Below are 24,790 nucleotides of genomic sequence, written 5' to 3' on the forward strand. Positions count from 1 at the left end.
GCCGTAACAGTTTTGGAGGGTGAATCCCCGGATCTATTACCGGCCTTCCTACCACCTGCCCCGCGCCGCATCTCCACTGATCCCCGGCAAGGCGCATCCCGCACCACCTGAGCGGGCAGCGGTCACATCTCCGTCCGCGCAGTGGGATCGGCTTCTCCCGAGCTCCCCGCTCCTCCGAGCAGCCCCGCGCCGGAGGGAGGACGCGGGACTTTGCACCCGCGGGAAGGAGCCAGGGGCGGGGAGCGCTGCCCTCGGGGCCGAGACCAGCGAGCAGGGCAGCGGCAGCAGCAGCTCCCGGCGAGGAAACGGCCCCTTCCCGCGGGGGCAGCTCCGAGCCTGCCGTGTGACAGCCGGGGGGGGCCGCTGCTGCCTCGGCGAGCCGGGCTGCGGCGCGGCGGCTGCAGCCCTGTGTTTCTCCGCCTGCCACTGACACAATAACACGGGAAGCGGCGGCAGGGAGCCGAGCCTGCCGGGGGGAAAAGTGACCTGAGGCGCTCAGGTGAGCCGCAGCGGCTGGAGGCGGCTGTCGCTGCCCGCCACCCCCGTGAAGAGCTGCGGGACCGGGAGGGAAGCGCCGGGAGCTGCCGAAAGCGGGGACAGCGAGCCCCGGGTCCCCCTCACCCGGCGGGGCTGTGCCCGCAGGCCGGCGGCGATGGAGGAGGGCATGAGCAGCATGCAGCAGAAAGCGGCCGAGCTGGAGCACATGGCCGAGGTCCTGCTGACCGGCGAGCAGCTCCGGTAAGCGGTGTCTCCCTCCCGCTTTGCCGGGAACGCGTGCCCGGGGTCAGGAGCTGCTGACGGCCCGAGGGGGAGATTGCGGAGGCGGAGGGCGAGGGTCTATCCCCGCGGGCTTTCTTTGCACCGGAGCACCTGCACTGCTCTTCCATCGCGGCCCCGGCCCCGCTGTCAGCAGCGCCCAGGGCGAGGAGCCCGGGGAGGGGAAGCCCCGCTCGGGGGTTTGCCGCTGCTCCCCTGCGCCCGGGGAGAGGCTGCTGCCGCACTAAAGGCATCAAACGCTGCGGGAGAGTGGCGTCTTTAAAGATTAAAGCCCTCAAAGGAACCGTAAGAGCTAAAGTGTCTCAGCGCCCCTCGGAGAGCCGAGGGTCCCGCACAGCCCGGCAGCGGCTCCGGGCGCTGACCCTGCGCCTCGCTCGCTCCAAGGGATTGTTTTTATTTTGCATCAGCTGGTCCCAGCAGATGGAAGGGGATCCCTACTGTCAGTGCCAGCAGCAATTAACAGTGCTGTGTGACTGGAGTTGTGAGCGGCGCAGGAGCCTTGAACAAAAAATGCCTGACTCAGTTAATTTTTAATTTCTGTAATGTATGCTGGCTGTGTGTGCTGGCTGTGCCTATACAGTGTAGAGGAGAAATAGTAATTTTAATAATTTCAGCTTGGTGATGGACCATCTTGTGATTCAGGAAGAAAAATCCCATTATAATGTATTACATAAGTAACTAGAAGGGGATGGTAAAAATATTTTCCCAGTGGTTTTTCTTAAATTTTTAAAAACTTTTTTCTCAGATGTCAGACAAACACTGAAAAGTGATAGAAATGTTCCCTGCTTTGGCAGATGCCATCATTGCTGCTAGTACAGACACTGTTACTGTTTGCATCCATGAAGTGCCACTTTGTGGTGCACACCAGTGATACTCCTGTTTGCCAAGTAAATGTTATTTTGGTAAGCTGGCTCCTGTACCCACTAGTGCCTCCAAGCTTGAGATTCTGCTTCAAAGTAGCCTGAAGTGAGGCTTAGGGTAACAGAGTGCACTGGCGTGGGTCCTGCATAGTGGATTTGGTGCAGAATTGAGCATCCAAGTGTCAGATAAGAATCCCGCTGTTCCTAATTTATGTTACTAGAACTTGCAGATTCCAAGCTAATACAAAATTTCTGTAAGGTTCACAGTAATCTTTCTGTATACCTCATAGTTAAATGTAAAAGCAAAAGCTTTGCAATCTTTCTCTAATGAGAAACTGAGGAAATATCATCATTTGTATTCTTCAGTTTTCCAGGCAGTAAAAACCACAAATAAGTGATAAAAGACTGGCTGGCAGACAAGTTTTAGCCAACCCTGCATTTAAAGTTTCCCTTTTCCTGTCCAAGATAAGTGTATAATTGTTAATGCAAAATGAAAATGTGGAGTGTTTTCAGGATCAAAGACAGTTTATATCAGCAGCCTTTGGGGCAGGCAAACAGATGATAGAAAACCAGCACACACATGCACTCAAGGCAACATACTGTACTCTATTCTTAGTGATACTTACAACTGCAAGATTCCCCAGTGGGATTGATGCAGCCAAACAGGTGATTATGTGTGTATTTGGGTGAAAGTGCATGCAAGATGAGCACATAACTTAGGAATAAAAGTGTAAAATGAAACTGTGAGCATGGTGTTACTTACACAAACCCAAGCAAATGGAGGTATTTAAAGCACTCTTGTACTAGACCAAACAGCACGTGTGTCTAAACTCAAATACTTATCGGACCTGCTTGATTTAAATTCCTTGCTCTGGCCTCATGCATTGCCTCATAGCTCTCATTCCCATGGGCTGTTGCATTTCTGTCCTTCTCTGTCAGGGATTTGATGCAGTGAGGGTTAAAATTGTCTGAGCAGCACCTTGGCAAGCCTGGCTTTGCACGCTGGCAGTGCCTGTGGTGGGAGTGGAAGCCCTGTGCCCTCTTCCACTCCCTGGACAAGTGCACAGTGGCTGGGGGAGGGAAAGGAGTAGGACAGAGAGTTTTTTCCTTCTCCTTGTTCCTGTCTCTTGGTTGCTTGTGATAAGTATTTTGCCTTTGCAAGGTCAGGAGCCTCTGCCTTGATGTGTGTAGTGTCAGCTGGCACCCGGGAACTTGGCTGCTGGGACAGGCTGTGATGTGAATCCTGGCCCATGGGTGGGGTGATTTATGGAAAAAGAAATGAGATATTGAGCTATATGTTAGGTAACATGGTAAACTTTTACATCCAGTAGTATCCTTTGCCTCTATACCCAGTAGCTGGCTGAGCAAATGCCTCTTACTTTTGGTTAATAGAAACATATTTTTTAAAGTGAGGATGTAGAAGTTTGGTTTTGGCGAGCATTTAAATTATTAAGCTGACAGCTGCGAAGGAAAGCTGAAGATTTCAGCAGTGTGACACGCCAGAACAGACCCTTTGGCAGCTTCTGTTGCCATGCAGATTAGCAAGAGCAAGGCAAAAGCTGGGATGGGCATGATCCGGCTCTAAGCTTTGGCACTGATGGTCCTGCAGGGACAAACTGTGGAGGCTCCGGCTGCCTGACAGCTCCAGCCACCCAAAATCTTAGCTCTTCCCTTTGTTCTGCTGCAGAGACCCTATAGCTGTTCAGTGGTGAGCTCTCTCTTCTGAGGAGGTTGTGACAGTGCTGCCTTTGAAATAAATGTTTGAGAGGATCACAGGGCCTTCAAATTCCTCAGGACTGGGGGAGCCCTTTGAGGTCTCCACCCTGCTACATCTCTGCCTGCAAATCCGTGCCTGGTACAGCCCTGGGGAAGTGAATGTCCCTGAGCTTCCTTGGCCTTGCTGGAAGTGCCTGAAGGAAGGTGTCACATCCATAGTCATGGTTGGAAGCTTAAAAATGGCACTAGGGAAGTTGTTAAGAATTTTTTTTCAGAAGTAGAACAATTCCAAGCTCATTTCCCTCATGGTTGAAGGCATCAGGTTGTGCCTATTTCAGCACTGTTTGGCAGAAGGATTAAAGTATTATGTCTGGGTTTGAGCCCTTGGATAGAGCTGATCTTGCCCTCTGGCAACCAAAAGCAGTTTCAATGGGCATGTTTTGATGTAGATGCTGGTTGCCTGTCTTACATGGTAGGGGTGTCTGAACTCTCCTCATCTGCTAATTGTTTCTTGATGCCAGGTTGTCACCAAAATCTTGTGTATCTCCCAAGAGTCCCTCATATCTTGCAGAAAATGTGCCTAGCAATTCAGGAATCCTCAGGCTTCAGTTGACCAAGCAACAATATTTAAACACCTATTGCCATTGTATATGGTGTGCAGTTCTCTGTAGTAGGTGTAACCTGAATGACATTTAATGTCTCTGCAGACTTTTTTGATCCCTCTTTATCACCAGCTTTCACAAGACACTACCTGTTTTCACTATTCACACTTCTGTTAAATAGTTGGGTAAATAAATACAAGACTTCTCTAGATGAGGCAGTGATTTTGATAGAATAATTTTTATAATCCGCATTGTCTTTCTACTTAGAGAAATATGAAACATGCTTCTTAGATACTTTTCTTTCTTTTGAAAGAGACAAAAGATTCAACAGAATTGAAAAGATTTCCCTTTTTGCAGAGTCAGTGTATGAGTTTAGTTTTACAGAGTTCAAGATTTTACATGGTAAACAGCTACACATTTTGAAGCTGTAAGACAAAATCAGTTTCACTTTTCTTCCAAAGTTCAGGAACTGTTCCAAACTTCAGGAACCTTATCTCTTTCAGAAGCCATATTAGAGTGCATAACTTTCAGTCATTAACTTGTGAAGGATGGCAGCACCTATAGGTCCATAACTTTTTTCTTATTCTAAGCAATAAACAGTCAACATTTTTTCATGGTGGTAGGATTGAAAAGTTCATTAGCACTCAAAGATGCAGAAAGCCCATGGCACGTAACAGTGACAGTTTCTAGTGCAATGATATCAAAAGACTCTTGGTGTTAATGTATTGCTATGATATATATAGGATTATATAAACTGTATTGTCACAGAATTTAGTAAATGCTATCACTGAGTTTGAAAGTGTGTTAAGACTCTGGTGTAAGCTTAGACTATAAAAGGATTTGAGATAAATAATTGTCTAGAGGTCACTTAATCTCAAGTCACATCCCTAGATTTAAACAAACATCTATGCCATTTGAAGAATTGACAGACTGTCTTAAAATGAGATTTTGTAATCTGTCTAAGACAATCCAATTTTGTCCTTCCTCCTCGGGGAATGATTGTTTTTCTACCCCCTGAACATTTTTCTTGCAACTTCCTTCGTTCTTCACCAGTGGTTGCGTTTCCCAAGAGCTACTGACTGGGTTCAAAACTAACCCTGAAAAAAGTGGGTTTCAGTTGTCTCACTTGGGAAGACCCTCATCTGTTCACTTCTTCAAGGTGGAGAGAACACAGGGATTATATAGTCAGATATCTGTGGAACAGACTCCTCCAGAACTCTCTGTACAAATAGTTTCACTTCCATAAATTTGTTTTTCAAAATCAAGCAACCAAAAAAAGTCAGTTTTCTCTGTGAGATTTCACCAGAGAGATACACTGAAAGAAAAGATGTCAAAGTGAAGGTTGGTGAAGCTGCATGATGAAGTGTTCTGAAATCAGGTTTCCTGCTAACTCTACACTATCACAACAATTTCAATTGTATATTTTTATTACTATAACTTATTTACATTTTTTAAAAGTTTCTCAAATTTATATGTTTCTTTTTCAAGAGTCTTTGATTCTTGATGCACCTTTTCGTGTGTTTCAATCTTGCCTATTGGTACGAATTCCAATGTAATTCTAATGACAAGCCCCATCTGTATACATATACATATATGTGTATATATATGAGATTCCTGGGCCAGGAATTTAAATTTCTCATGTCCTTCAGTAAAACTGGGGCTATTCAGCATTTCTAGAAATGAAGATGTAAGGCTTTGTTTCCTTAGTTTTTTGCTTCTAGCTATGTCTTTTAATAATTTAGTTGTTGCCCTTAGCAGCTTTCCTCAAGTGCAGCTCAGAGATAAGTAGTTAACAATGCATGTGCAAATAGTGATCGTTCTTTCACTATGTACATAAGAAGGCAAATGTTGTATGAGTGGTTTGTGCTGTATATTTTATATATTCCATTCCAGATGGAGTCAATCATTAACTTTTGTCTCAGGTTAGCAGAGATCGGCAGGCGAGTTGATGTGTATAGCATGCGCAAGAATATTTTTAATTTATTTTATGTTAGAGGAACTGCCTATGAAAAAGTGAAAGAGACTTGTTTCAGTGTTGATGGTCATGCAGGCAAGGCAGAATGAATGTGCCAAAATCAATCTAGGCTTGCATTTATTACATGATCCCTGCTTCTGTGGGAGCAGTGGCCATAGGCTGGCACCATGGCAGAGAAGTCCTCCTATCGCTTGTCATTATAATTTACTATCTGTGTAGCAGCAGTGCCTAGGAATTTGAGCTGTTTATCAGGTCCCAACAGGGATAGAGCTGCTGTATGCTCTGAAGAAAAATAAAGCCCTGGCAACACAAATCTTGGCTACAGTTGGTAGCAGTAGTTCTGGATGGTGAGGGATGGTCTGTGTGAAGCCACAAAAGTGGGATTTTGTCAGGACTGGGATTTCTGGTTTAGGAGGTCAGACCCCAAGTCCAAGAGTGGCATCCTCAGAGCACAGAGGGAAATAACTCCAAAGTGTGGAGATGCAGAGAGGAGACTGTGTATACCAAAATGGGTAGGGAGCTCATCAGGAAAGAATCTACTCTTTTTGCCCCCCAGAGTCACACACGTAAGTAAAGACCAGATTGAAGCCAGGAGGGAGGTTAGCCAGCTTTTACTGTTGGATAGATGGAAAAAGATGAGGGAGGAATCAGTGTGTCTCATTTCAATTGAGGTATTTGTAGACTCCAAAGTGTAAACTCTGAAGTGTAAAACCCACAGAATTTCAGTGCTTTTTATGATGTAGAACTTAGAGAAGTGAAGGATATTGTCACAGCAGCAAATGCCAGCCTCTCTGCAGGCAAGATAAGTTCCTGACACATTTGCCCCCATCATTAAGTGCCCAGGTACTGAGTGCTAGCTTGGTGGTAGCTCTGGACTTGGGGTCTGTTGTCAGAAACAGACATTGCCTTCTGAGGCTCAGGTCCCTTATAACTCTCTTGCTACTTATTCTGCTTTTTATTTTCATAACCCTGGTATTGTTATTCTGTTAAGTCTCTTGCTTCTAACCATCCTGGCAGAGCAGGCTTCTGTAAGTCCCTTTGCTAACTCAAAGATACTTTTTTTTCCTGTGTTCAAGGCCAGTCATCTCCTCAGAATAAATTTAAGAGGGAAGAGGTTAAACTGATAAAGAACTGGCAAAGGGGATCAAAGGCTGGGGAAGAACCAAAAGCTAATCAGGTTTGGTTCATGTATCTGGTCTTTGAAGAGCTGTGTTGAGGCTCTAAAGGTTAATAAAGACAAAGTGTAAAGCTTGAAGTCTCAGCAGAACCACTGGCATTTGTTGAGGGAAGAGTGCATTTCATGTGTTAATCGTGGGTTGTTGGTTTTGTTCTTAAGCAAGATCAGGACATGTAAACCATGTATTTTAAACAATTGTTTAAATTTTACACAATTTTAATTTTAAACAATTTTAATTTGTATGAACCACTGGAATTAAATAGGTGTTCTTGCCTTTCAGTTCCCTCCTCTGTGTTTCCCCTCATTTGGGCTGCTTAAGCATCTCTGGACCATCACCATATGGTGACCTGCACTGGGGAAGTGATCAGCAGAGCTTTTGGAAGGCTGGTATTTCAGTTGGGTCAGTTTTACAAACCAATTTACCACACGACCACAAAAAAGTTTTCTCTGAAGAAGTACAGGGGGAGAAATGGGTGCTGGCTTCCCCCGTGTCACTGCAATACGTATGGTTTGAGGCTGTGGTTTACTGATAGAGCGGATCTAAGTGCAGGCTGCCCCTGCCCCGCTCTTATCACTTCCCTTGCACTTCGCACTGGTGTTTGTCAGGGATCAGAAGTTCAGGGAACTGAAGCAGCTGAAGCCAAATAAGAAAAATTTAACTTTCTAAACAGGTTCAGCATGAAGTCAGACCAGTGCCAACACCGGGGTGGAGGAGACCGCAGAAACACATGGTCAAGTACACAGAGAGGGAATGGTGACAGCAGCCACTCTGGGTATGCTTGACCACCCCCTCAGGGCTTAATTTACTGGATTCCCATTAAAAAAATTCAGAATCCAATAGAAGACAATGTAAAAATGGTGTTGAGTTTAAAATGCCCGATGCACATGCTGTTACTGGACAGGGACAGAGATGGTCTGACAATCTTTTTTTTTTCTTTCAAGGCTTTTACTTTTACTTCTGCGCTCTTGTCACAGTATTGTGCACGAATGGACGTTCAAATACTGACATTCCATGTGTTTTGAAATTCGTACTGTACAATTTGCATGACCAGCTTATCACCAGTGTGACAGCACTACTTCGGAAGGCAACCCTGACCTTAATTATCAGCCTTTTACAGTTTTCATAGTTTATTTCTTAGCAGTGCCTCAATCTAGTAAATGTATTCAGATCTTAAGGGTGCAGTTGTGAATAAGTAAAAAATGTTCCTGATTGGACTTGCTAATTCAGAGCAAATATAGAAGCGTGTTTTTACATCACAAGGCTGTAATTCTCCAATGCCTTGCAATTGTGTGCTTGGGTACACGGGCTACCACAGCTGTGTCACAGGGATTTGCAGCCGATGAAAGTTTTCTTGTTTCTGTGAGGAACCAGGGGTAGACCATGCTGTGGGTTTTACAGGACTGTTGGTCCAATGTGTCTGGCTACTGCTGCAGAAAGGAGCAGCCCAACTCTCTTGGACTGGGGATTCTGCTGCATGGCTGGTGCACTGCACTGGTGCATGTCTGAGCCCATGGTGAACAGTCTGGGGGGCTCAGCCAGGCTATCATCTTGTCAAATGTGCTGATGACAGTGTAGGGGTAAAATCAACTGGCCTGAAGTCAGGGGGTGGGGACCCTACTATGAGATTGGCTTCTCTGGGAATCAGTTCTTGAAGTTAAAAGTGCAGCTCTGCCAGTCCAGGAGCCCCTTTTCACCCCTGTTCTTGTTCTGCTTGACCTTTGTTTACATGTCAGTTTTTTGGTAGAGATCATAGCAATGCTAGACAAGATGTGGTTGACTCCATCCAAATGGGTTTGTGGCTGTTTGGGTGAGGGTGCCTCCTCTACTAAGGCAGCAAGCAGAGACATGCTAACTTGAAGGTAAAAAATCAAATGATAAACTGTTACTAAATGGCTGTTCAGAGCAAAAGCCAATGCACCTAAGAGATGGTGATAGCAAAGATGGGAGTTTGAAAGTCAAGTATTGTAATACCGTGTTTAGTGTGACAGAAGAGGAGAAGGCAGTGGAAGGAATCTGGAAGATGGACACAGTTATTCTTTTCAAGAGCTATGTCAACTATATTTCCAAGCTGTAATGCTAGATAAGATTGAAACAAGATCATGTTTGTTGAAGACAGTGCATAGAAGACTTGAGATGGAAAATAATAGGGAAGGAGAACTTGAAACAGAACCTGAACTTTCTGGGGGACTGGTATAGTTGTCTTGAAAGGGACATTGCTCAAGGAATCTGCAGAGACCAAAGTTCTTCTGCTGATGCAGCACTATCATATTTATCCTGTCTGAATCTTATAGGCTGTATCTGCTTTGGGAAGATTCTCCAACTCCCAGTAACACAGTGGCCATCCAGCACGGTAGCCTTAGACTTTGTGTTACGGAGGTTAGTGTGGGTTTGCTTCCTTGCTTCTCACACTAAGTGCTGTTGGGTGTTTTTCTGTGATGTTACAGAAGTTAGTGTTCAGCTGAACCACTGTACAACCCACTGGCTTTGTCTGCACCTCTCACCTGCATATTAGGCCAAATGGGTTTATTGGCCATTGAAAAGAAGTGCTTGTATGTCGTGGCTGTTGCTCTTTGCTTTGTGACTTGTGTCTTCAAGGCATTGTGGCTGCTTAAAGCAGGACTGCCTGTCCCTTTGTGTTTTAACAAGCCAGTCTTGGCCCTGATTTAAGAGGCAAAGCGAATGCAAGACATAATTACAATATGGTTAATAAAAACAATGATTTTTAATTTAATTCTAATGAGTATTGCAAAATATTCACAGAAAGCTGAATTTTTGAGGGCTTATCTGAGGAATCAGTCCAGCATTTATGCTCATCCTCTTTGGAAGGAGAATCTGACAACACACAGCCAACACATCACTCAAAGTTAGGATTGCAAATAATGGAAATGACTTCTGAAAAGATATTAGCTAGGCATTATTTATAGCACTGATTGTCAGCAGTGGAGCAATTTCCTTTCATTTTTTTCTGAAAAGATCCTTGTCTTGATAATCATACATCCTTTTCTGCAGTAGCATATAATTGTACAGCTTAGAAATTAGGATGATATAATAGAAAGCTGTTAATTATTTCCTGATGCTCAGGATGTAATTAACTTACACTTTCCTCTAGTTGAAATTAATTTATTTTTACCAAGACCTAGAAAAAGTAACTCTTAGGTTACTGCTATTTTGCTGGTTGTTCAGTGCAAACAGAAGGAGATTGCCACAGAAAGAGGCTCAAAGTAGTGTTATCATGTATAAATCCCAAAAGAGATTGTACAAATACCATTCTGAGAGTGTCTAGAAGCTTAAAGACTTGCCTTGGACAATTATTTTCAAAACTCATAGCATGTTGGACAAACTCAGACCTTTCAAGTCTTTTGGGAAATGGTAGAAATAGGTGAGATGAAATGAGGTTAATAAGTGGTGAGAGAAATGGGTCCAGAATAGGAGCCATTGGTATCATGTAACTACATGTCTAATTAGACAAGGGATGAAAATGAGTTCTTGAAAACACACTGAACAGGAGAAATAAAGCAAGGTTTATAAAAAGCTATTTTTTATTTTAATAAGCTTTATTTATTTATCTTTAACTTATGCAAAATTATGCAATTCTAAAATAGACTGGATAAAGTTGGTTTCCTACAAGACTCAAGCCCCAAGGAGGGAGGGCTGGCTCTCAGGTTAGGGTTGGCTCAGGCCATCTGATATACAAGGAGGTGCTGAGGGCTGGGTCTGCTCAGCCTGGAGAAGAAAAGGCCTGTGGGAATCTTCTGGTTGCAGCTACTGAGATGATGGAGTGAATTTTCCAAGGTGCACAGAGATAGTACAAGAGGCAGTAGTCAAAATTTGCAAGAGACTTTCTGATCAGATATTTAGAAAGAATTATTCTCTGTGAGGGTAAGTAAAAAACTGGAACAGGAGTCCAGAGAAGCTCTGAAATACTAAAATCTTGCCTGGACATGACCCCAAGCAACTTGTACTAACTGGTTATACTTTCAGTATAGGTTGGACCAGATGACCTCCAGAGATCCCCTCTGACTGAATATTTTATGAAGGCATAATGTGTTGTCTTTTTTAAGCTGTGATGGCTGATATTATCAGCGTTTTGTTATTGGCTGGTAACCAGAGATTACTATCTGCTCAGTGACACTGGTAGAAGAGCTTCTAAGAATGCCTTCAAACCTACTTCAGTGCAAAATCAACTGGGCTAGTTTGTACCACTGCTTTCACATTGTCTAGCTTTTCAAGCAAATTTAAGGATGAGAAATGTATTCATTTTGAAATAAATCCCAAGAAGCTTTGAAATGTTTTTGTTTCAACTGTGATTTTTAGGAAGATGTGAAGGTGACAGCCTGACTTTCTCGACCTCAGTGTCTTAAGTTAGGGTAGGATTTTACCTCAGATCACATGAGATGCATCAAACACCAACATCACAACTCTTCCCACCACCAGGATTTCTTTCCAAGATGTTTGTGATCTGTAGATTCATGTCTTAAGAACTTGGGATACAGAAACTAAAGTGCACATAGTTGGGACATGCTGGTTTTATAGCAATCCCTGAAGACTGAGAATAGGGAAATATTGGAGACAGTGTAGAGGGTAATATGTACTGTAAGGCCAGTAGGTCACGGTGCCAGAAATGCTGCTGGGTGTGCCATGTTGGCATTACAGGAGGAACAGTAATCTCAGGGCCAGCCACCTGCTCGTCTTTCTTGCTGCCTGCATGGCACTTTTAGATCCCCTCACACTGTGCACAAAGGAGGGACCAGTTTGGGAGTTCATTGTGTGCACAGTGTGTGCACAGGTTTCTGTGCATAGTCCTGCAGCTCCAACTTTGCTTGCAGAAAGAGGATTTTCATTCACATATTGGGGGAGGAAGATATTTGAGCTATTAAAAATTTCTTCTCTTGGAGGGGCACATCTCATCCTGTCCTGCAATCAAAGTCTGATTATTTCAAGTGTGTGCCCAACCATTATCCCACCTATTTAAAAATAACATTTCTTTCAACACCAGAAAACAATGGGATACTTGCTTTCTCTATATGCCATTGTTGCAAGGCCTAGATCCTTTAAAAATATTTCCTCATGAGTGGAAATCCAGTCTCTTTAGTTTTCTATAAAGTGGTGGTTTTTGCAAGTGCTAAGTTTTGGGTCTGCTGTAATGATCACAAACACCAGTGGTTGAAAGATAATTGCTTGCATTCACTTTGTTGGGCTACAGTGGGGCTAGAGCTGCTCCAAACTAATGTATTAATAACTTCATATTACTTTTTGGATCTGTAAATCAACACCAGCTGAAACAGTGTTTCCTACATAATTTCACATGAAATACCTTTGTACCCTGTGTTGCTTGCTTTTCTGATGAATATGGAACGTCTGAGTTTAGATGGGGCCAATAACATCAGTACTCTTGGGAAAGATATTATAGGGCCAAAAGAGAAAGAAAGAAAGGATTGCATAAACTGCTCAGGAGAAGCACAATAAAAATGGAAAGAAGAATTTATTTAAACATACAGTGGCTAAGGAAAAGTTCCACTGGAGTGGAAATTGTGATATTTTGCTTGCAGGCTGAAAATTACACAACACATATTTTTGTGTGAAATATCAGTATTCTCTCTCAGAAAATGAAAAACCTGTAAGAAAAGGCGTTGGCCACTTGATCAATTGTTTCATGTTTTCAGTTATCACAAACCTCTTGTAATTTCAGCAGTTCATGTATGCACAGCCTACTTACATATGGACTGAAATGTATATCTTATCTACAATCTGGATGAGGGGATCAAAGACACCCTCAGCAGCTTTGCAGATGATACCAAGTTGTGTGAGAGTGTTGATCTGCTGGAGGGCAGGAGGGCTTTGCAGAGGTATTAGGACAGGACGGATCAGTGGGCTGAGGCCAATTTTATGAGATACAACAAGGCCAAATGCCGGGTCCTGCATTCTGTCCACAGCCCCATGCAGTGCTCCAGTTGGAGCTGAGTGGCTCTAAAGGTGCCTGTTGGAAAAGGACCTGAGGATGTTGGTCAACAATGACTGAACATGAGCCAGTGTAAAACTGATGCTGTTACTTGGTGAATAAGGGTCAGGGTGCATGGTCTGAGTTACTAAAGCAGTGAGAAGTCACATTTTGAATTTATTGTCAGAGCGCATAAATACCTGTTCACTGAGCTTTCTGCATGTGTGGAGAAAGAATATTGCTTACAAGGAGAAATGGCAAACACATGGCCCAGCAATGGGAGCAAGCTGTTCAGTAGAGCAGCAGAACTTCTCTGGACTCCTTAGGGGTTTATTTATTACTTTAAAGGGAAACTTCCTTTTAATATTAAGAGGAGAGGAAGAATGCTTCTGTAATATTAAACTTTTCAAAGCTTATATACTTGTGAGCTTTTGACAAGGCCTAGTCAAACAAGACAAGATCCTTGATAGCATCCTGACAGAAGGAACTATTCATGAAGAGTGGTTGTGCCACAGCTGTGTATCTGTTCGCATCATAATATATGAGATGTAGAAAAATGCTGAGCTAATAAAAAAAAAAAAAAAACCCAAAACATTCCCAGGCTAGATTTTTGCAAAAGGAAAATATTTTAAATAGATTCAGGATTTAACTATGATTTTTAATAATAGATTTTTCCCAGTGATGAAGTTCTTCATTAGCCTACCGGAATTTAGGCAGTGAGCAACTTCATCCCATTAAATAATCCCCTTAAATTCACATACCATAATTCTTGCTGTTACGTGTTTGCGTGACCTACATAAAGAGACAGATTTAAATCAGATAGGATGGATTTTTTGCCATTAAAACATTTGTGTCAGAGAGCAATCCTTTCTGTGTTTAAAAAATAAATGCAGTAGTGTTATGTTGCAAAATTGTTGAGTAAAATCATTGTTACCATTGGCTTGCACTCATTTGGAACTCAGTGTAGTCTAGTGTAGTCAGTAGATTTCCAAGACATTTTTCATTTTTTCATCTGCTCATGGTGGTTTATTTTTTCTTTTTCTTTTGGCAGTGAAGCCTTATTGAATGTTACAGGATTTTCTGTAAGGAGGAAATGTATAAATGAGCAGAATGTTAATTAGGATTATGCTGCTTTGTTGCCTCCAGCTGACTGGAAAGGTCATACTGGCTTGTATTTTACTCTCAAAGACAAGAAAACTTAAAGGAACTCTAAAAGGCTGTAACGCCATTTGATTTAGACTTCTAACCTATTTTTAGTTATTCACTTCAATAATTACATACTCTATATTATTTCAATAAATAAAATAAAGTTATGTGCCACTATATAAAATTAGAGAAATTCCAGGCTAGGAAGACCAAGCTGACTATGATTATATAGGCAGGTTCTTTGCAGTAACTTCAGAAGATCTCAGGTCAGAAGCTGGAGGTTCCTGCAAACCTGGTGATCTGGATCTCAAGAGGATGAGTGAATGTTGCACAGGGAGGCAGGAAAGCCAACTGAGTTCAGATGTGTAGAGACTTTAGCCAGGGGTAAAATGGTGAGCTGGGCTGTGGAGCTGCCAGAAGGATCCTCAGCCACTTTAGTTCCTCCTGGCTTCTTTGATTTAGTAAGGAAGCAAATCAGACTCTTGGTCTCCACACATGCTGCTACCCAGCTGATGGGGTTTCCTCACAGCATATCCCCATCTCTGTCTTGACACAGTTGTATGTCACAAAGGTTGTACCATTTCCCTCAGATGCTGGAGGAAAACATGCCTCTAGTTTGGTGTTGAGTGGCTAGTTAAATCCCCATCCTTCCAATAGGTAAGGACTATTGGATGCTTGCACTGTTAAAATGAAAACCAGGGAACATCCTGTGGCAAAACCAAGGGCGCGCATTCACAAAATGGGGACATCTCTCATACTTAGAGCTCCTGAGCTTTGGCAAACACACAAAGAATGTCTGTATATCTGCATACACACTTGTAATAAAAGCTTTGATATAAACAGCAAGTGTCTTAATATAGGCAGCATTTGAACTTTTCTTTTCTGCTGCTCACATGAACCAGGATTTTAAAAAGGTTGTGTCCTGTTATAGTGCATTCAAAAGCCAGCCTCTGATATTCTTCCACCTGACAGTATTCCCAAGGTTGTTTGGAGATAGCAGTGTAAATCATGTAATTATAAACCACAGGACTGGAAGGTCATTTGAAGAATATTACAATACATAATACTTTGATGTATATATTATTATTCTTGCATTAAGTAAGAATTAGAAATCTTTTTTCCAAAACTTTGTCTAATATGTTAGGATCCCTCAGCATTACTTAAATAGCTTTTCTTGCTCACTGCTTTCAACTCACCTGAAAGATTATAGACAGCAATGCTGCTGCTTTCACTTTTTGTCTAGGTAAGGCCAGACTCCAAATCCAGTATATTTTTCTCTCTGCTCATGAGACTGGCTCATCATTTCTCATTTGAAAATCTGAGCTACATCATTGCATCTCTTTGAGCTGATGATTCTTGAATGAGATGTCATGAACAAAGCACAGTATTTAGATGATGTTCTGTGGTATCAGATACAATGACATAAACAACTAGATTTCCAATCATTTCTGGAGACATCTCTGTTAGTACAATGTGAGGTTGCCCTTGGTTTTTTCATGGTCTCAGCCTGTTCTTAGTGAAAGTTTCACTTATGCATATTCAACTGTTTCTTACTCTGTTGCTTTTAGCCTCTGTGTTCTCAGTTTTCGGCCGAGCATTTTGTTGTTAGTGTGCAGCTTTACATTTTATAGTCTTACCTGTTCCTCCATGTCTATTTATGAACTGTGAAGGTCATCCTCTAACAATTTAATTGCCTCTAGGCAATCCAGTCAAATGGATCATTACTTCCAGTGTTTAAAAATCTGCATCAGTTTTCCAGCTTTGTTTTACAGTTTAGTGGTCAATCACTGAATTTCAATAGACTTCTAGGAGACAGTGGAAAGAATTCCCTTGAATCATGTCTTTGTCAGTGTAGCATCCTGCATATTGTGGTGTTGCTAGCTGGAGGAGGTAAAAAAAGCATGTATCAGTGTAAAAACATGGCAGGTTGTTTGTTTGTTTGTTTTTTAATTTAAAGAAATTCCATACAAAGTTCCTTTTCTAGTGAGTACTTTTGCACTTACTGCTATTTCAGCTTCTTTCAAAATAAAAATAAATCCTAGAAATGCAGCTATACAAAACATGAAAGAAAGGAAGCTATTAATTTAGAATGTGAACAGATAAACAAAGTTCCATGGGTTTAATACAACATATTGTATATTGAGATAATACTGCATCTCTATTCATTTTAGGGTGGACCTACGTATTTGTTGGAAGTGAATAAAAAATTTTGAGTCATAGCTCCAGTACAAAATCAAGTTTGTTATCAACTGTACGTAACACTAAGCATTTTATTACTCATTATCTTGTCTGTCAGGTACTGGATATTTATGCTTCATGACAGTAATGATTCAGCACAGTATTTGAATAAGAGTTTTGTGTAGAGATGGAAAAAATTGCTAAAAGTAATTGAGATATTGCCTGCAGTATGACGCTTTATTAATGATGAAGGCAGGTTTTTTATTCTTGCATTCAGCAGGGTTGCCAAGGATCACGTAAAGAAGTCCAGACAGTTTGTGCTCCTATGAGAAGTGCAGAATAGCAGAGAAAAAATCTTCTATAGGTCTGTGGTTCTAAGGCTGAGAGCAGCCATTTCTGCAAGGACTTTGAGCTCAGAGTTACCCATACAATGTCCCAGTAAAACTACTTGTCACTTATTGACAGGGTGGGAGAAATACCAAACTGCGCTTGACTTGTGTCAAGATTAGGCACTTGACTGATTTCAGTTTTCCCATGGATTTCTTGGGTTATCTCCAGCACATAAAAACCCTTTTTACTGTTTGCACTCCAGGCTTGTTCAGTACTGTGCTGTATTCTGGGTGCTACAAGTTTGCTCTTCCCCAGTTGTGCTGAGAGATGGGTGGTGAAAAGACTTGGTTTCTCAGGTGGTCTGAAACTTGCAGCACACAGTGCAAGTGCCTACCAAGGTTAAAGTCAGCTTTTCCCTCTGGGTAAAAGAGGTGTCAGCCTTGCTGCATAAGGAGCTTCAGCCTGTAACTTTTTTGGTTCCCCTACCCCCATGGCATGCCAGGTGCATCCAGGAGGGCAGTGTTTGGTACCCAGAGCTGTTTGTGTCCTTGGTGCAGCCCCTCTTCTTGACTCCAGTGATGCAGGCTGTAGTTGTGCATCCTATTCCCCAGCTGCTGGCCTGTCTCTCCAGGTTCCTGACTGGCAGTTCTAGTAGGAATATCTGTAGCAGTGGGATTTGGGCTCTCTGACCTGTATTTGCGCTGTTTAGCCCATTTGGCATTTCAAAGGAACATTCTCTTATTCTACCCATGTTGCTGAGATAACAGGCCTGCATTCCTTGACATAAATTTCATTGATTTTCACTGGCCTCCCTTGAGGCCTCACTGCCTCTTTGTGAGTTTGCTATCCATAAAATAATGCCTTCATTAAGAGGTAATTTTGCATAAGTCTACTAGATCTGGTGAGTTTATTACCATGTTAATCCTGTCATAGGATGTCTGTAATAACAGTTCTGCTACGGTTTCTGGTTGGTACTTTGAAATTTTGGTGGTCTTCAGTTAGATTTGGGAAAATATCCTTGCAAAAATTAATCCTCACGGTACACGTTGATTTAATAAGCCTTGAGAATATCTATGCAGTGGAGACTGTTGTGGCTTGAAAGCAAAACGAATGAGAGGCTCCAAGTCAGAGATATAATTTAATAAGAAGAAAGGTAAAAAGGTAAAAATAAAATAAATGCAATAACACAAAAGACCACTGACAGAGTCAGAATACAACCTGAGCAGGATGGTGGAAGCAGTCCAGATGAGGTGCTCTTCCTGAAGCAGTGATCCTGTAGAAAGGTCTGGTAGCTCTGGTCCTCTGGGAATCCAGTAGGTAAGGGCTGCTTACCCTGTCCCAAATCCCAGGTTATATCCAGGTGAGAATGCTTGGCTCCTCCCCCTGGGTGGAGCATCTCCCAATGGGATGATGAGTTGTGAAGTGGGTCCTTGATGGCCCATTAAACAGAGATAACTCCTGGAGGGAGTTACCTGTGAGTCACGGGCAAGGCGTTGATGGGCCATTAGCAGAAGACTGCCCTACACTAGAGTACTGCCCCACTTGGTTTCAACAGTTCATGAAGATGGTGATAGAATAAATACTTTGTGTACATCCCATACTACAACCCAGGACAGAGACACAGAAAATTAATGTGGATAAGAAAACCTAGTTGATGGATATTAGCAAAGATGGCTTGTTTTTGAGTGAAAAGTACATCAATTCTTTTGGGGATCATCACAGTAGTATCCCACAGACTTTGACCTGCATACATTTGCTCTGTGGTGTGTCCCAGATTATCCATTACTGAATGAGAAGCACAATTATGTCTGACTTCCATTTAGAGGAGGAGGGCTGTGATTTGCTGAGTTCTGACAGTTTCAGCCCGGAAAGCGAGCAGCCTGACTGAGACAGACAGACTTCCACTTTCCTTATATGACTAGGGGCAGATGAAATAAAAACTTGCCTGTATTCTGTTTTTCTGTATTTTCCTTTTTATAAAACCCAGTTTTATGCTTTCCAGCAAGACAGAATCTCTCAAGGTTCAAGTGCACAGGAAGTTAGATATATTATTCATGTTTGAGCACATTTTGCTTTAAAGTGAAATGCAAGTGAAATGGCTTGGCAGGCAGGGAGATTAGTCACTTCACAGCTTCTGTAGGTTTTACAAGGGGTCTCTAGTTTTATGACAGATCAATACAAACACACAGATTTGATTTCCTCTGCAGTCTGGAGTACTCTGGAGGCTGTGGCTCTGAATTTCTGGCCTGAATTTGTGGGCTGAAAGAGAGTCTCTGAGAGACATCATGTTAATTCCATCCCAGACCCTGAGCGATGCCTGTGTCTGTTCCCCAGAGTTTGCTTTGATCCCTGACAGTGTTAGTAAGATGTTATGAGTATTGGGGATGTCCTTGTGCACCTTTGGTTGCAGGCTTAGTGGCCTTAGTACTTTCTGAATGTATAAAAAAAGATTTCATAAAAGAGGCAGCCTCAATATTTTATTTAAAGCCACAGGGCCACTGGTGAACCATCATTTCCTTGGAAGATTGAGGATTTCCTCTGCAACACACCAAGAGATGGTTTATTTGAAGTCTATCTGGCTCCGTGTTCTGACATTTCCTCACTTTGACTACGTACATGGCTGTGGGCAAAAAAGGAGAGATTGTCACAGTGATGAGAACTGCTATCAGGATCTGCTTTGAAGACACCCTTTCTAAATGTATTTGAGATGGCAGAATTGCTGCTCTGCCACAGCTACCAAAACAGAAATGTCTTAATCCTATTTCCAGTACGACCCCATGTTTTAAAGGGTAATGTAGCTCCTGTGAATATCAAGTAACAGAACTAAGTGATTGCGGAGCTGAAGCATAACTAGAAAGAGGAACAAGCAGCAGTGAAATGCTGACACTTCAGCTGAGACTTGGCAAGACCAGCTGGAAATGCCTGACCCAGCAACACACACTGCATTCACAGAGTACCTTCACGATCGCCTCTGTGTAAAAAGTTCATATCCTCACTGACCTATTTTAATTTTTTGCTGACAGGGCATAGACAGAATTTTGGTATAAAGGACATTTTAACTATTTTTTTCCTAGGTGTGTATATATACACAAATGCCACCTTATGCTCATATACTTTGTAATAAATCAGGTGTATAACTGACTTGTAAGTTTTAAATTTCAATGAGACTTCTAAGTCACTGAGACGCTTTGGAAAATGTGATCTTTTAGTAAGATGCCCATCTACCACCCTGTAGACAGGTCATATGCTTATGTTAGAAACATCAAACTTTGTGAACTCTGGGAGGATACAAAACTGTTCTATTTCAAACAGAAAGGGGCTATTCTACCTGCCAGTGGAGTACCTAGGATGTCCCTAGAGATGAGGTGTGAAAAACTCTTGACCACTCTTGGTGGCTCTTTGGCCACCATGAATTGTCATTACCTTTTGTCCATATGTGTTTCTCACAAAAGACATAATGACCAGTTTTCCTTAGAAATAGGTAAATCATTCTCTTATAGAAGTTCTGTATATACAGGAAACTTGTGAAAGAATTTTAAGATGGCAGAAACCACCTGCAGGACTTTGCCTCTCTGCATATAGTTGCTAATTTTCAAGGGATCTAATACAGTTTTGTTCAGTTTACCCAAATTTGATAAAATTGTAGTAGTTCAGTGAATGCTGCCTGGCGGTGCTCAGTCTGGGATAGTGACTGCAGCCAAGGGTGTATGCAAGGTGTAACACAGGAGTAAGCCATGAGCATGCCAGAACTCCTCAGCAGTAGTTGAGCATGCTGAGGCAGGAAGTGCATTGTGCCATGACTAATTGCATCATCAGCATGTATTGTTCAATAATTAGCAAATTCTGATAGGGATTTCTATTTTAAATGATCTCTTCACTGGTGTTTTGTTCTTCTATTAAAAAATAAATTGTTTCACCCAAAGCCATGTGGACGGCATGTTGAGGGAATTGATTCTGCCCCTCTACTTCACTCTGGTGGGACCCCACCTGGAATGCTGTGTCCAGCTGTGGGGTCCTCAGCACAGGAAAGACATGGACCTGTTGGAGTAGGTCCAGAGAAGAACTCTGAAGATGATTGGAGAGACATTTCTTGTGAAAACAGAAATGCAGACTGAGTGTTGGGGCTATGCAGCCTGGGGAAGAGACCTTATTGAGACCTTTCAATATTTAAAGGGGGCTTACAAGAATGATGGGGACCAACTTTTTAGTAGAGCCTGTTTCAATAGGACAGAGCTAATGGTTTAAATTAAAAGAGGTAAATTCAGACTAGAAAAGGAAGAAATTTTTTGCAATGAGGGTGGTGAAATACTGGAACAGGTTGCCCAGAGAGGTGGCAGATGCCCTGTCCCTGGAAACATTAAAGGTCAGCGTGGAGGGGCTCTGAGAAACTTGATATAATGGAAGATGTCCCTGCTCATGTTGGACTAGATGACCTTCGAAGGTCCTTTTCAACCAAAACTTTATGTGTGTATGATTCTATGATTCTGTTCTATGTACATTTCATGTGTGTGTGTGATTGTTTCAGGAAGGCTGCGAGAGGTGAAAGAGTGGAGCACATTATGAAAATCTTCATACCATATTGTCTATTTAGAGTGTCAGTGACTAACCTGTTCCTTGCACATCTCTTTGAGCCTTGCTAGAGGAGACATAGGGACTACAAAGGATCTAGGAACTGGCAGATTAATTATTCAGAAGATTACCAGGAAGAAGAGGAGGTTTTTAATTATTTTCATTCATAGAACTTGAGATTGGATAATGCTTTGGAAGATCTATGTTAGCCAAGCACAAACCACTAGACTTAATAGAGGGAAGTAGCTGGATGAGATATTTGGACCGTGGTTCAGTTAATGATAACCTTGCTGTGTTCATCCAGCATGTTGGCCTTCTCTGGGATTGGAAAGGAAAGCTAATTGTGCAGGTCTCATAAATCATTACCCACTGGTTCAGAAAAGAGGCAAGGAAGTTCAGAATGCACAATGTCTCTGCTGAAAATAAAAATGCCCCTGTTGGTGAAAACCAAACACAAGTTTCATGTAGCCACAAGAGCAATTTAATCCCAAGTTAGTGCCCGATTCTTCATTTCCAGGCAAAAAATTAGATTTTTCCATGATTACGAAAGTGCCTAGTGGCATCTCAGCAAATAATACTGTTCCAGAAAGCTCTGAACACATTTACTGCAAAGCAGGAGCAGCGTCTTCCAAGTTATCTTGTTCCATGCTATGTAGGAGGAAGGCACTTCTGTTTGGAGCAAGAGTCCCTACGTATGTCAATTAGGAGCAACTCCTGTTTAGACAAACCCCCAAGAAAATTATTCTGTCATGCATGCTTGCAAATACAGCCTTTATTTGTTGTAAGCATGAGTAAGGGCCATGGATATAGATTTGTAAAAAATAAAGACTTGGATATGCCTGTTAACCTTCACAGGCAATTGCTCAAATGCTCTGGATCTTGCTCACATTTTCCTCAGGTAGGGCAGACAGTGGTCTCACATACAAAATCTGGCAGATAATCTTGAATAATATATGGAATTAGGTATGGGTGAGGTAGTGGTACACACAAAATTTCTGGTGTTAAGGTATTAAGTTGCACAAAGTGGGTCAATATTTCAAAGGCTTGTTGAAAATCGAGATGTCCCCCTATCACCCCTTGTTGTTTGTCTGTCTTCTCCCCCTTCTCCTCCCAAACTGGTCAAGGTTTGTCAGTCAGCTAATTTTCCTGAGCAGCTGTTGAGAAAAACTTCTTCTAGTGGGAAGAATGTGTTTGATGTCAAGTTAAGTCTTTTCCAGTCATCATGCAGACTAGCTGACAGAAAATGATTAACATTACTTAAAGGGAAAACATCAAGGACTTCGGGTGAGAAGCCTGCTTCTCAGTGCCAGGGGATAAAGAATTTACCACTTCACTTGAGCATTGGTTCCAGTGTATTCACTGGTACATTTTATTCCTTTTTATTCCATTTGATTTGGCTTCTGATAAAAACTTCTGAGCATAGACACATTTTTTGAATTCCTGCCTGAACTTTTGATTGACACACCACAATATATACTCAATAACTTTACCTGAGGCTTCTATACTTGTAGTTTGCACTAGGTACAGTGTCAATTTATTGAGTTACTTCTCCTCCATAGAGTTTGATTTTTAGAAGATTTGTAGAGGTGAGGGAACCTTGACAAAGAGAACAGTGTACACAACCAAAGAGAAAATCTGAATTCCTTCTGTGTTTGTTATTCCAAATAAATAAGCCCGGATGTAATTCAGTAGGGACATAATTGGTATAGACAGCAGAAGAAATTGCCACATTCACATGGAAATTCAGGTTTGTTAAGGGTTATGTGGTCATGTTTTCTTTGACTTAATGATTTTGTATCCTCTTAGCAAATTTGGATCCATTTTAGCATGTGAGTGGAAATAATTCAGATCATGAAATATCTATGAATTTTATAAATATAGACAAGAAGGTATACAGAGAGATCCTTTCTCTGAATGAGGAAAAAGACTGTAGTGGGAAGCTGTGTCTTTGTACATGACAGAGGAATTGAAATACTGATAAGCTCACCAACTGCAGGAAAGCTTGCAGTCGGTATTTAAGACATAAATGCTCGTTTCTGGGCCTCTTGACTGCTGACTTGTTTGTGAAATGTCAGACCAGTGCTAGTATATTCCTATGCCACATATGGACAAAGAATTTTGTGGAAGGGGTTTTCTCTCTTGTACCAGATGAACTCTATCCATTTAGACTTACAGTACTGACTGAAAGCTAGATTGAGCTGTCTACCTTTGTATTATACACACTTTTTATAGTTTTGTTCTTGCAGGTTATTGTGTGATGTAAGACCAGATAAACATTAACAGAACCTTGAATATATTTAAAGCTCCATCAGACACACTGATAATTGCTTGTTCTATAATTAAAACTGTGGATGCTTTTCTTTCTGAGCATAGTGACAGCTGTTAGAGCACATCTGGAAAATATGCTTTAAGCAAAAGTATTTTAGCTCAGAGAATTTCACAATCTGTGGGATATTTACCAGCATTTCTTCCCAGAATACTAATCTGAATTATCAGTATTTTTAATATAAAAGTCTTGCTTTTTTTTTTTTTTTTTTTTTTTTTTTTTAATGATATTTGCAAATCTGGTTTTGAACTCACATTCCAGGTTGGCAATTCCAGTGTACTTCAAGGCTAAATTCTGCAGAAGAAAGCATTGCTTTGCTACTATTTTTAGGGAGAAGCCTACATAAGTCTTGTCTGATGCCCTAATAATATTACCTTCATTGATTTCAGCCAAATATTTTTCCCTTTTATTATTTTAAAGAGAAATTATTGTTTCATACTGGAAACTCATTGAGAGGGAAATTTCTCATACTCCTGCTCTGTGCTTCTTGAGGCTCATGTTAACATCCTTCTGTGCTATGACCCTTGTACCACCTGCAATTATTATGGCATTTACTCAGGACTCTTCACAGTCAGTGAGAGTGTTTAAAAGGTAAGACCCTGGCCACTTGGAAATGAACAGCAATGTTTCTGTTTGTGATAGGAGCCCAAGCAGTGTCATTTGTGTGCTTTCCTCAGAACTGTGGTATAGACATTACAAAACCAGATTTTCTGATGTGATTCATTAAAGTAGAACAAGAAAGCATCAAAACTTCAAACAACTTTAAAACCCTCTATCTGCTAATTTATTGCTAATGTTGCTTATTTTGTTTATTTGGAAAATAATGACGAAACATAAAGATGCAGAACCTCAGAATTTCTAATCAGAATCTTCCATTCTGACCCAAGCATTTCAACCAACTTGCTTTCACGATGATGAAGGAAATTTTGCAAACAGAGAGCATTTGCCAACAGATGCCTAAGCGAGAAATCAGTTTCCTTTATTTGGAGTAGGAGGCAACTTTTTAATGATAGATTACATTGGGTTGGAGCAGCTTCACACCTGAATTTTAAATCATAAATGCTATCCTTGTTGTGCAGTTGGAGGCAAAATGCAGTTACCCAACCAAGGGAGAGGCTACAGCTGCAAAAACTAATGAGACTTAAAAAAAAAAAATATCTACAGCAGCGATACTATAAAACAGTATGGAACATAT

At 41.6% G+C, this 24,790-nt stretch overlaps 1 protein-coding gene across 1 annotated transcript in view; it reads left to right on the plus strand.

Moving 5' to 3' along the window:
* The first annotated feature begins 380 nt into the window (after window positions 1-380).
* The window catches only part of DEPTOR (DEP domain containing MTOR interacting protein), a 76,307-nt gene continuing 51,897 nt past the window's right edge, over window positions 381-24,790 (plus strand). Inside the window, exon 1 of the mRNA XM_083861677.1 lies at window positions 381-738. Coding sequence (XP_083717803.1) covers window positions 653-738 — 86 coding nt within the window. The 5' untranslated portion in view covers window positions 381-652. The remainder of the gene's footprint in view (window positions 739-24,790) is intronic.

The sequence above is a fragment of the Zosterops lateralis genome (genome assembly GCF_965231275.1).
Source record: "Zosterops lateralis genome assembly, chromosome: 1".
Taxonomy (NCBI): Eukaryota; Metazoa; Chordata; class Aves; order Passeriformes; family Zosteropidae; genus Zosterops; species Zosterops lateralis.